The 11,979-nt window shown below is 60.7% G+C and overlaps 1 protein-coding gene across 1 annotated transcript in view; it reads right to left on the minus strand.

Moving 5' to 3' along the window:
* FBN3 (fibrillin 3) overlaps positions 1-11,504 on the minus strand; it is a 53,688-nt gene extending 42,184 nt beyond the window's left edge. The window contains 15 exon segments of the mRNA XM_040628285.1: positions 1,369-1,422; positions 1,712-1,987; positions 2,131-2,253; positions 3,312-3,437; positions 3,539-3,658; positions 3,728-3,871; positions 4,198-4,380; positions 4,490-4,642; positions 7,873-7,998; positions 8,104-8,301; positions 9,890-9,985; positions 10,228-10,323; positions 10,527-10,625; positions 11,142-11,224; positions 11,359-11,504. Of these exon segments, the coding sequence (XP_040484219.1) occupies positions 1,369-1,422; positions 1,712-1,987; positions 2,131-2,253; positions 3,312-3,437; positions 3,539-3,658; positions 3,728-3,871; positions 4,198-4,380; positions 4,490-4,642; positions 7,873-7,998; positions 8,104-8,301; positions 9,890-9,985; positions 10,228-10,323; positions 10,527-10,625; positions 11,142-11,224; positions 11,359-11,504 (2,023 nt within the window).
* Between the last annotated feature and the right edge of the window lie 475 nt (positions 11,505-11,979).

Consider the following 11,979-nt stretch of genomic DNA (forward strand, 5'->3'; position numbering starts at 1 on the left):
CCCCCCCCCCCCCCCCCCCCCCCCCCCCCCCCCCGGCCAGACTCCGCCCCATTTCGCTCAGAACCCGCGGTTTCGAGGCACTGTGTCCCTTTGGGGCCCTTCTTTGCTGTGGGCCCGTCCTGGGCACTGTAGGAAGCTGAGCATCCTTGCCCTCTACCCATCCAATGCCAACAGGACCCTTCCCAGTACTTCTTTCTCCAGACATTGTCAAATGTACCTGGGGTGGGGGTGGGGCGGGACTGTCCTCTGTTTGGAATCCATGGAACGAAAATTTGTACAGCAGCAACATAATAAAAATAAAAGTAATCACAACTGCTAACATTACAGGGGGCTTACTATTTTGTGCATATTAACCCTTCTGACCCTCGTAACACCCCTGCAACGGGTCCTGTTACTACCCCCACTTCGCGGACAAGGAAACCGAAGCAGAGCAGGTAAGTAACTTGCCCCAGGTTATTCAATCAGTCAATAGTAGTGCCAGGATCTGAGCCCAGGCATCTGGCTCCAGACCCTGGGCCTTTAACTGGATGAGGGCGTAGTGGTCCAGACATCTGCCCGCCCCCGATGGCCCGGCAGTCACTGGGAACTCAAGTCTCCTTAGTCCTTTGTTTTCCACTCAGGCAGAAAGGCTGTTTCTGTGTGTGTGTGTGTGTGTGTGTGTGTGTGTGTGTTTTCAGCCAACAAAGGAGGAGACACACACCTGGGGAATTGCCTTTCCTTGCACCTCAGCTCTAGAGATCAGGCACTTTGGGCTGAGACCTGCTGGCCACAGGAGATCAGCCAGGGATCCCAGGGTAGGGGCTGTCCAGTTGTGGGGGGATCAGAAGGATCCCGGAGGTTTCAGAGTGAGTGGGGCCGAAAACACAGCTCAGGAGGGAGAGGAGGTGTGGGAGAATGTATCCTCCCCAGATCCATATGTTAAAGTCCTAACCCCCAGGACCTCAGCACTTGGCCTCCTGTGGAGATCGGGTCTCTACAGAGGTAATCCTGTTAAAACGAGGTCATGGGGGTAGACTCCCAGTCCATTCCACTGTGATGATCGCCTACTTATGAAAGGGGGAAATTTGGACACGCGCACACACACACACACACACACACACACAGGGAGAGCCCCATGTAAAGGTGGAGGCAGAAATTGGGGGGATACTTCTACAAGCCAAGGAACACCAAAGGTTGCCCGTGACCACCAGAAACTGGAAGAGCCGCAAGGAAGGGCTCCTCCTTGCTTCAGAAGGAACCAACCCTGCCTACACCTTGACCTCAGACTTTGAGCCTCCAGAGCTGCGGGTGGACACGTTCCTGTTGCTGGAGCCCCCAGCGGACTGACACAGCACCCCCCGCCCGCTCCTGACACCCATGGCCACGCACCTCTGCCGTCGGCGGTGATGCCCAGACCGCTGCTGCACAGACCCTGGAACTCGGCTGGGGTTGTGGGCACAGGGAGACGAGGGGTCAGTGGCCGCTGACAAGCCTCAGCCACTCCCAAGGATGTGGCCCCTTGGTGTTGTGCAAGAGTCTGGGACCAAGATGCCTCCCTCCGGGGAGAGAGCAATTTTCTGCCGTCTCTTCTTGGGGAGAGTCACCAGTGGAGAGATGCCCCCGCAAATCCATGGGAACCAAGACCCCCCATCCCTTCCCACCCCCAGGATGATGAGCTGGAAGGTGTACAGGGGCGTAAAAGGCAGGTGGGGTCAGGCAGCAGGATGCTCACCAGAGTTCTTGGCAGGACACGGCTGGCAGGGCTCCCCAAATCCGTGGTCTGGGCTAGCACAGCAGCACTCGGATTTGGTGACGGCACCGGGGAAGGGGCGGGCGCAGGAGCCCTGCTCCAGGGCTCCATAGCAGGTGCTGCGCACGTGGGTGTCCACGCACACGCGGCCGTCCACGCCCACGGCCAGCCCCCCCAGGCAGTGGCAGCGGAAGGAGCCCTCGGTGTTGGTGCAGTGGCCGTTAATGCAGATGCCCGGAGTCTGGCACTCATCGATGTCTGCAGGGGGAGGCGGGAGGGGAGCCACGGGGGCTCTGCAACAGGTCCCAGTGCCCCGCAAGCCCCACCAGCTCCTCTCCCAGCCTCTCCCCTCCCTGCCCATCACCATCACTTCCATCCCATCCCGTCCTATCCAGACTCACCCACGCAGTAGCGGCCACTGGGCGCCAGCAGGAAGCCAGATTTGCAGAGACACGTGAAGCTGCCGTCCTCGTTGATGCACACTCCATTGGCACACGTGGTGGTCGTGGCACACTCATTGTGATCTAGAGACATCCAAGAGGCTGGATTCCTCCCTGGCCCCTTGCTGGGCCAGCCAGGCCTGCAGACCAGCCCCTCCCTCTCACTTCTCTGAGGCGCCGCAGAGCGAGGGCTGGGCCACCAGGACCCCACCTGGACAGCATGTGGCACGTCTGTGATTCTGTCTGCCTGGATATCAGTCTGCCTGCTGGAATGTGAGCTCCCCCAGGGCACGACAGGGCTGCGTGCTCAAGCGGCATCTCCCCTCCCACACAGGCAGGTGCTCCATAAACATTTTGTTCAAAGTTAAATAAACTCGCTAGTGGTTGCATGACACTGGGCTCGTACTAAATGCCACGAAATGTTCACTTCCGAATGATTACATATATCTGGTGTGAGTCTCAGCTCTATTTAAAACAAAGAAACGGGGAAAACAGCGGACAAGAACATGGTCTAATTGAAAGGAAGTGTAGCTGCAGAAACGAGTATCAAAGGATCAGTTTTGCACAAAAAGGACTGCGCCAGAAAAGCAAAAAGGAATGAATGAAAGATGCACCGGAACGTCTGTACTGAGTCCACCGCAGTATTCTGCATAACTGCGGAAAGTGCAAACGGCCCAAATGTCCATCAGCTGAGGACTGAAGAAAAAAGATGTGGCCCTCCACCCACGCATGGGCACGTCACTTGGCCCGGAACAGGGGCGAGGCGCCAACACCCGCTGCCCCGTGCAAGACCTGGAGCCCCACGGGGAGCCTGAGCCGGGCACTTCCCAAGGTCCTGACCCCACACTCAGCCAGACTCTCGCTGCCGTGCAACAAGTCCCAGGACGGGCTGCGATCCGGGGTCAGACAGCCCGCATTGGGATTCATGGAATGAACTCACGAGGGAGGGAATGAAGGGGTGAGTCGGGCCAACAAAGTGCAAGAAGGAGCTCAGACAGGTTGGCTGGGTTCAGGAGAGGGAGCAGAGGCTCCGTCTCTGGGAGGGAGGTGGGTGCTGCGGCAGGGGAGACCCGCAAGGTGGCCCTCACGGGGACCCACTGGGGCCCCCAGAACCCCTACCCGCCCGCCCGTCCCCAGCTCACCCACACAGTTCTTGCCCCCAGGGCCGAGCTCGAAGCCCGCATTGCAGACACACTGGAAGCTGCCCTCCGTGTTGACGCAGCGGCCGTGGTGGCAGAGGCTGCTGCCGACAAGGCACTCGTCCACGTCTGCGGTGGAGGGAAGGCGGTAGTCGGTCAGACTGGGATTCAGGCCGCAGGTCTGGGCCCAGGCAGCCCCCGTGTCACCGCGCTCTGAGGGACAGCCATACCCACGCACGCCTGCCTGGCGGACGTCGCCTGGAAACCCTCGTGGCACCGGCAGTGGTAAGAGCCGGGGGTGTTGACGCAGTCTCCGTGGTGGCAGGGGCTGCTGACGCATTCGTCCACGTCTGTGGGCAGAGGACCCTGAGCCCCGCCCGCTCGGCAGGCGCGGCCCCGCCCACCCAGCCGGGACTCACCGATGCACTCTCCTCGAACGTCCTGCGTGTAGCCCGCATTGCACTCGCAGCGGTAGCTGGAAGGGGTGGGCAGGCAGCGGCCGTTGAGACACAGGTTGGTGAAGTGTCGGCAGATGTCAATGGTCTGGTTCAAGGTAGCTGTGCCTGAGGGAGGGGACAACAGGTGCACCTGAGTCGAGGCCTTGCCTCTGGGCTGGGATTCCCACTAGGAGGCTGGAACCCTGCCCACGTCGGCCTGGAGTGGTGTCCTAACTGCAGGCCCTCACACTGGCTGAGACCCCTACTCAAGGCCCAAACCCTGACTTTGAGACCCAGATCCCAAATCTAGCCCCACCCCCTGACCACTGTCAGTACTTTTATCTCTACTGCCCAGGCCAGGACCTCCACCCGCCAAAGCCCTGGCCCTCCCTCTGAGGCCTGGACCCCCTCCCCCAGGTCTTGGATCCCTCCTCCCAAGTCCCAGGCCTCACCAATGTGGGCACTGCCGATGCCCAGGCTGGGAACACCACGCCCACTGGAGCCATGGGTGCTGTGCCGAGCTGGCCCAAGGCCAGGACCCACACCATTGGACCCAAAGCCAGGGAGACCAGGGAAGGGGCCAGGGTAGGAGGGCAGCAGCGGGAGCCCCTGCGCACACAGTCGCTGGAACTCGTCTGCAAAGAGGCAGGGTTTGATGCCAGGCTCTCTGTCACACCCCAGGGCCCCTCCACTGCAGGGAGCTCTGGGGAAGGAGGAGGGCGGGTGCAACCTCAGGCCACTCACCAGAGCCCCGCAGAGGACACGGCTCAGGGGCTGGGCCAGCTGCCCAGCACCTGCCCCTGTCACAGCAGCACTGCCTCTGAGTATAACGGCCAGCGAGGTCTCCAGCACAGCGGCCCATAATCAGTGCAGAGAAGCAGGTGCCAGCCCGGTGGTCTGCGACGGGGGTGGGAAGGATCAGTTACCAGACTTGGGTTCAAATCGCAGCTCCACCAACACTGCCGGCAGCACAGGATTTCTTGCCGCCCTGTGCCTCGGTCTCCCCATCCCTGGTATGGGGGTGCTCAGAGCATTCACCTCCCCCGGAAGAATGTTGCCAAAATAAAAAAGTGAAGCACGCCATGTCTGACACGTGGCCGATGCTCACTGAATGAGAATCTTATTACAGAGATTTCCAAGTTATCCCAGGGAGATAGATTTGGGCTGGTTCCAAGCAAATGAATTCCAACACCTAGAGCTGGCATTGGTAGTAAGCTCCCTGTCACTCTGGGCATTCAACCACACTGACGAAGACCCCTTGCTTTGGGGGGCTGCCCTAGTGGGAGGTCAGGCTGGGCGCTCAAGTGAGGACACCAGGATCTGTGGCTATATGCCCCCATCTGCTGGCCCCGGGCATTTGGGGAAACCTAAGAGGCTATGAATTTGAGGACGGGCCCAAGGAGCAGACTGCTGGATTGACTCCAGCCCTGGGGAACTGAGGCAGAGGCTCCCCAGACAGCAGAACCACAGACACCCTTCCCCATCCCACTCTGCTCTGGAGTCTAACAGCTTTATGCAGTGATCAGATTTCTCAGGCTCAAAGAGCGTATTTTTAGCTTAAAAACGCACAAATCTTGGCCAGCGGCCCACAGTGAAACCTCCTCCATCAGCTGGGCGGGCCCCTGACAGCAGCCCCCACCCTGCCCTGGGCTGAGAAAACATGCAAACATTTCTTTCTTTTGAGAGAGAGAGAGAGAGAGCACCAGCGCCCACACAAGCAGGGGGAAGGGCAGAGGGAGAGAGAGAATCCCAAGGAGTCTACACTCTCAGCACAGAGCCCACTCGGGGTTTGAGCTCACGACCCTGAGACCACCACCCAAACCGAAATCAAGAGTAGGACGCTCAACCAACTGAGCCACCCAGGCGCCCCAACATGCAAACCTGTCTACCTCCCCTGCCCCAGCCCTTGGGGACCCCCAGGTGAACATGCGGGAGCTGGGGCTCCGCACTCCCAGCAATGTCCCAGGCCCTTGAAGGGGGCAAGGCCTGCCCAGATGAGGGGAGGTCAACAGCTTCATTCAAGGTCACACAGCTACTACAGAGAGAGAGGGGGCAGGAACTCAGATCCCCGAATCCCAGGGGATCAGAGACAGAATGCAAGAATGTTAGCAAAAATGATGCCGCCTTTGCTTACACAGCTCGGCTGTGACCAGGGCCTGCCCAGCGCCCCAGCCGCACTGTCTGCTTGTCTTCGTGAATGTGTGTTGCGTACCCACTACATCCAGCCCCCCGCTGATCGTTCCAAAATTGTATTTAATCCTCTCCGTGACTCCAAGAGGTAGGGATTGCCACGATCCCCATCTTACAGATGAGGAAGTTGGGGCACAGAGAGGTTAGGACACTTGCCCGAGGTCACAGAGTTTGTGAGTAGCTCCGGGAGCAGTTGGAACCCAGGACTGAAGCCCAAGCCCATATTCAGGGGCAACCTGACCTTGGTTCAAATCTAGACTCCACTGTTTAGTAGCTGGGAGAGGACCCTTATTCCAGGGGACTTGCCCAGAGGTATCTTCCCTGCTGGCCATGACGGCCCCCAGGGGTGAAGAAATAGAAGGTCGAGCGTTGGCCACAGCACACTGGCAGAATTCCAAACACAATATTCCCAGCCCTGCCTGGTAGAGGCCCAGCCAGAGGGGCCCTGGTGATGCTGGGGAACTGCCAAGCCGCTTCCCTCCTCCCCAAACCAGGACTCTGCCCATCCCCCCCCACAAGGGCCCATATTCCTGGCTTGCCCCATTAGCCACTGGCGATCGCTAAAGTCTATGGACGAGTTCATCAAAACAGCAGGACAGGGAGTGAGAGCCCAGGGTCCCCTGCCCCTGGGGTGGGGTGTGGGGGATTACAGGAGGGTGGGCATCCAGGGGGCAGCATGGCCCAGAGGACCTCATCCTGGCTGGGGGTGGGGGTCTGAGTAGGGCATGGGTATGGGCATGTGTCTGTTCTGAACTTACTAAGTTGCCTCAAGCAAACCTCCCCTCTCTGGGTCTCCGTTTCCCTAGCTCAAAACAGAGGGTGTGGGGGAGGATGGGGTACTCTTAAAAAGTGTGTGGGAGCGGTGCCTGGGTGGCTCACTCGGTTAAGTGTCAGACTCTTGGGTTCGGCTCAGGTCATATCTCCAGGCTAGTGAGGGCTCTCTCTCAAATAAATAAATCTTAAAAAAAAAGAAAAAGTGTCTGGCCTTGGAAAGAGGAATATAGACAGGGGGCCAGAAAAAGCAATGGACAGAAGAAGGACACAGAGATAGAGGGTGGCGGGGCATAGAGGCAGGGGCCCAGTGAGCCAGAAGGGCCGAGAGTCCCAGGGGCAGGGGGCGGAGCTGAGGTGGGCGGGGCTGAGGGGAGGGGGCGTGGCGAGGGCAGAAGCGCGGGGCTATGGGCCTCTCAAGACCGAGGACCAGAGAGCTACAGTGCGCACAGAGGCGGAGGGCCAGAAGAGCTTGCACACTGGGGTCCTGAGAGTCTGACGTCCAAAGGCTGATGGATAGGGAGCCAGAATGCCAGAGGGGATGGAAACCGTGCTCCAGAGACGACTGAAAGACACAGAGACCAGGGGCGCCTGGGTGGCACAGCGGTTAAGCGTTTGTCTGCCTTCGGCTCAGGGCGTGATCCCGGCGTTATGGGATCGAGCCCCACATCAGGCTCCTCTGCTGTGAGCCTGCTTCTTCCTCTCCCACTCCCCCTGACTGTGTTCCCTCTCTCACTGGCTGTCTCTATCTCTGTCGAATAAATAAATAAAAAATCTTTAAAAAAAAAAAAAAAAGAAAGACACAGAGACCGGAGGGCTAGAGGAGCCCCCAGGCCAGAGGGGGGGTTGCAAACACAGATGAGCCAGGGGCCTGTCTCCTACCCGCCCTCTGTCCCTCCAGCGCCTTCAGGCCCCAGCTCCCCCAGGCAGCGGGAGCCGTCCAGGCTGCTGGCAAACCACGGGGACAGGTGCACACATAGCTCCCAACGGCGTTGGTGCAGCCGCCCGCAGAGCAGAGGCCCGGCGCGCTGAGACACTCATCCACATGCCCGCTCAGAAGTGGGGCCGCCACAGCCCCAGCCCTCCTCTTCCTCCTCCTTGCCGGGGAGCCCGAGTGGTCCGGAGCCCAGAGGAGGACCCCACTCGTCTCCCTCCCCATCGCCCACCTTCACACTTGGCGCTGTTCTCACTGAGCCGGTGTCCCGTCGGGCAGCGGCACTCGAAGGAGCCCACAGTGTTGACGCAGCTGCCTCCCTGGCACAGGCCTGGGACCGTCTGGCACTCGTCCACATCTGCAAGGGAATGACAGGCCCGTCGGAAGGAAGAACCAAAGCCTCGAGGGCTCCCGCTCAGCTCTGGCTCCCAGGGCCTTCATCCTGACTCGCGGACTCCCTTACCTTGGCAGGCCCCTGTGCGGACATTAGGGATGAAGCCTCGGCGGCAGGGGTGTGGCTGTGCAGGGCAGAGCTCGCACGGGATGCCCCAGGCCCCGCCCACGGTAGCGCAGCAGAGCGCCTTAGTGCACACGAGGCCTGGGAGCTGGCGCTGGCAGCCCTCAGGACCCACTTGGCCAAAGCAGGGGCCCGTCCGGTAGTCTGCAAGACAGATGGATTTGGGCAGCTGGCCTCGAGCTGCCTCCCCAGCCCAGAGCCTTCTGCTTCTCCATCCCTGCAGCCCGTAGCCTCCTTCCCAGTCTCCCTAACACCAACACAGCAGGCTCTACTCATGCTGTTCCCCATCCCTATTGGACAAACTCCCATTCACCCTTCAAAACCCCTCCTCCCCAAAGCATTCTCCAACCAACCTCCAAAAACGAGGCCAGGACCTCCAAGCTCACAGAACCCCCGGCACGTCTGGAGAATCCGATCACTCCCCCAGGCCCACCCTCCCTGCAGGCCGGGGCAGAGACCACAGACACCCAGAAGGAGAGCCTGTCTCATCTGTGAGTGCATGTCTGGCCCTACCAAATCCCCCAGACTCAGGGAGGGACCCAGCATCTGCCCAAAGGCTCTGGACCCACAACACTACGCCCCTGAACCCTGAACCCAGCCCAAGGTGGTCTCATCAGTGCCCCCACCTCTGCACACAGGCTCAGATGTGGCTTCCTGGCTCCATCCTCCAGATGGTTCCAATCAAGGGGCTGGCAATGGACCAAGGAAAGCCCCTCCCAGAAGGAGAAGCCAAAGCCAGCCCCCTAGACCCGTGTGGAGGAGGAGCTGCCCAAAAGTCCCCAATGGGTACGACTCCCTCAAGCCAAAGCAATTCCAGAATCTCACCTAATCACCCAGAACTCTGGACTCCCCCTCGCTCTTTCCTCTCTGGGGGCCCTCACCATCTACCACCCACTCAGGTCTCCCCTCTTTCACCCTCCCCACTGACCCTCCCTCCCCCTCAGCCGTTCCCCTTCGGGTCAGCCCAAATTCCAGTTTCTAAAAGCACCCCCTTAGTGCTGAGGTAATCCTCCCAGCCCCAGCTTCTGACTCATAGCCACACCCTCTCCACCACAGCTGCAGCTACAGGGGGGCCTCCTCCCCCCCGTAGCACCTCCCAACCCTGGGGTCAGTCCTAGGCCCTGCCCATCGCTGCTGGCCTGGGCTCCCGGGCCGCACGGGGCAGTCTGACAGCTCTCACAGCCAAAACCCCACCAGCCTCATAGCCTGGGCATGCCCCACAACGCCCGCTCTTGTTGGGTTTCTCCTTCCAGCCCCCCGTGGGCTCCATGCGTTCTGTGGCCCCTGAGTTGCCCTCCCTTATCTTCCGCAAGAATCTCAACGACCCACTCAGCTTCGGGCCCACACATGGGGCAGCCTGGGGCCTGGGTGTCCAGCTGTTTCCACCTTCCCCGAATCAACTTTCCGTGAAACATCGTTGCTTCCGTCATCTGAGGCTTGGCCAAAGGCTCCCAACAGGTGATCCCACCCACCTCAGCCATGGGAGTATTTTGACATTGAGGGGTTGCAATAAAAGAGGGCTTGCTGCTCTCATGAACTCTGACTTATCACTTCCTCCAGGAAGCCCTCCCTGACGCCCTTCCCTGGAGCAACAGTTTCTCTGCCCCTCACAGCATCAGAGACAGCAGAAAGGAGGCCAACTGGAGCTTCCCAGGGCCTGGCTACATCTCAGGGGCTGCCAGGAAGCCCCCCTCCATCCACCCAGGCCCCTACCCCATGCCCAGCTTGGTACCTCTCTCACACTGAGGCCCCATGAAGCCATACACACAGGCACAGTGGTTTGGTCCGATGCAGCGGCCCCCGTTGTGGCAACCACGGTCACAGACAGCTGTGGAGGAAGAGGGGAGGGTGGCCTGAGCTCCCCTAGCAGCCGAGGGAGCTGGGGCCCAGAAAAGCCCATTTCACCCAGGAATCCCCACCATCGGGCCCAGACCCAATGATAAGACTGTGACGATGAGGCAGTCCCTCCAAACCCTGGTTCCAGAAGAGTGACCCATGGGCGGTGGGCACGTGGCACCCAGAGACCCGCCCTCTGGGATCCCAGGCCAGGTGTTCGTGGGGGATACTCACGCTGCCCACACACAGTGCCCGTGTAGCCCCTCTGGCAGAGGCAGGACTCCCCTCGGCAGCTGCCCCCATTCATGCAGCTCACACTGCACGCTGACCCTAAGGACGGGGAGGAGGGACACACAGTGAAGTGACGACAAGCCCCACGAGGCACATGAACAGCGGCAGGACTAGGCTTGCCTGGCCCAGCTCTGGTCCTTTCAGTCCTGTGGCAAAACCAGCCTGCGCCCCCAGTGGCATCAGGAAGCCTCTAACCTTCTCCTCCAGTCCCGAGGGCTATTCCCTGCCCCCCCCCCACTCACCTCGGCTCACCCCGCAACTGGGGGCCAGCTTCCCATCAGCACAGGCACACAGGTTGGGTCGGGAGCAGAAGCCTTCACCGCAGGCATGCCTACAGACGGCTGGCAGGAGCAGAGCAGGTGACAGTCAAGGCCAGGACCTGAGTCCTGCGCCCTCCCCACCCCATCAGTGCCCAGGCAAGGCCCTGGCTTTGTGCTGGAGCCGTGGGAAGATGGGCTCTTTGGGTCAGAAGTGCTGCGCGGCCAGGACAGAAGATTCCAGATGCTGGCTCAGTGACTGTGGTGTGGGGCTGGAGGGCTTTCCTGGGAGTGGAGTCAGATTCTAGAACCCCAAGGTGGTGGGTACAGACTGGCAAAGAGACAGAGACAGAGATGGGGGAGAGACAGAGACAGAGAGAGAGACAGGCAGGGAGAGAGACAGGGAGGTAGTAAGGCAAAGGAGGCAAACATGGCGGGTGGCCTGGGAGCCTGAGGACAGGCGAGGGCCAATCCTGTGCTTCAGCCTGACGCCCCCGGCTAAGTTCACCTGGAGGCAGGGCTGGGCTTGCCAGCAGGTCGGAGAGCTGCCCCAGCATCCCCTGCCTGAGCCCCGCCCCTCCATGTGGCAGTGGCACTCACGAACGACGCACTGGTTCCCGCCTGGCAACGTCCTCCAGCCGGGGCAGCAGTAGGCATGGAAACGGGAGCCGCACACATTGGGCCTTTGGGAGAGCAGGGCACAGCTGGTGAGCCCCTGCCCTGCGGGACGTTCCCTGGGCCTTGCTCCCCCCACCCTGCGGCCCAGCCCAGCCCAGCCCACCCCCCAGGGCCTGTCCGCCTGCCCGCTCTCACACACCCCTGCAAGACGCCTGGGCTGCCACGTCTGCGCACACGTCCGGGACCTGCAGACTCCAGGGCCCTATCCCAGCGGCCCTGGACTCCCACCATGCACAACAGGGCCGTCCAGGCCAGCAGAAGTCGAGCCGGGGGGCCCCAGGCCATGGTGAAAGCACCAACCCCTTTCCTTGCCAAGCACAGACCCTTCAGAACCATAATGTGTCCCTCAGAGGCTGCAGAGAGAAAGCAGAGTCAAGCCCAGCAGAAGCCCTTGGCCACAGACTACCCAGAACCAGGAGCGCTGGGTGGCTGTGGGACTCGGGGAAATGGGGGGGGGAGCCCAGGGAGGCAGCGGCGAGGGGGCTACTGGAGCCCCGGGAGGCATCCAGCCCTGACCCAGAAGCAGGTGAACAATCAGGGCAGGCTTCTTGGAGGAGGTGCGATGTCTCAGAGATGGAGCAAGCCAAGAGCAGGGTGCTGGGTCAGAGGGCATAGTGAGAGCAGTCGGAGAGAGGGACAGGTGGGGCCAGTGTCACAGGAGTGCTCTGTGTAGTGAGCTTCCACTTGTAGGTCCAGGGTGACGGAGAGCCCTTAAAGGGCTTCAAGTGGGAGGAACAACAGCAGAATGGGTGCTTGGAGT

The sequence above is a fragment of the Ursus maritimus genome, unplaced genomic scaffold, assembly GCF_017311325.1.
Source record: "Ursus maritimus isolate PB19 unplaced genomic scaffold, ASM1731132v1 scaffold_14, whole genome shotgun sequence".
NCBI classification, from domain to species: Eukaryota; Metazoa; Chordata; class Mammalia; order Carnivora; family Ursidae; genus Ursus; species Ursus maritimus.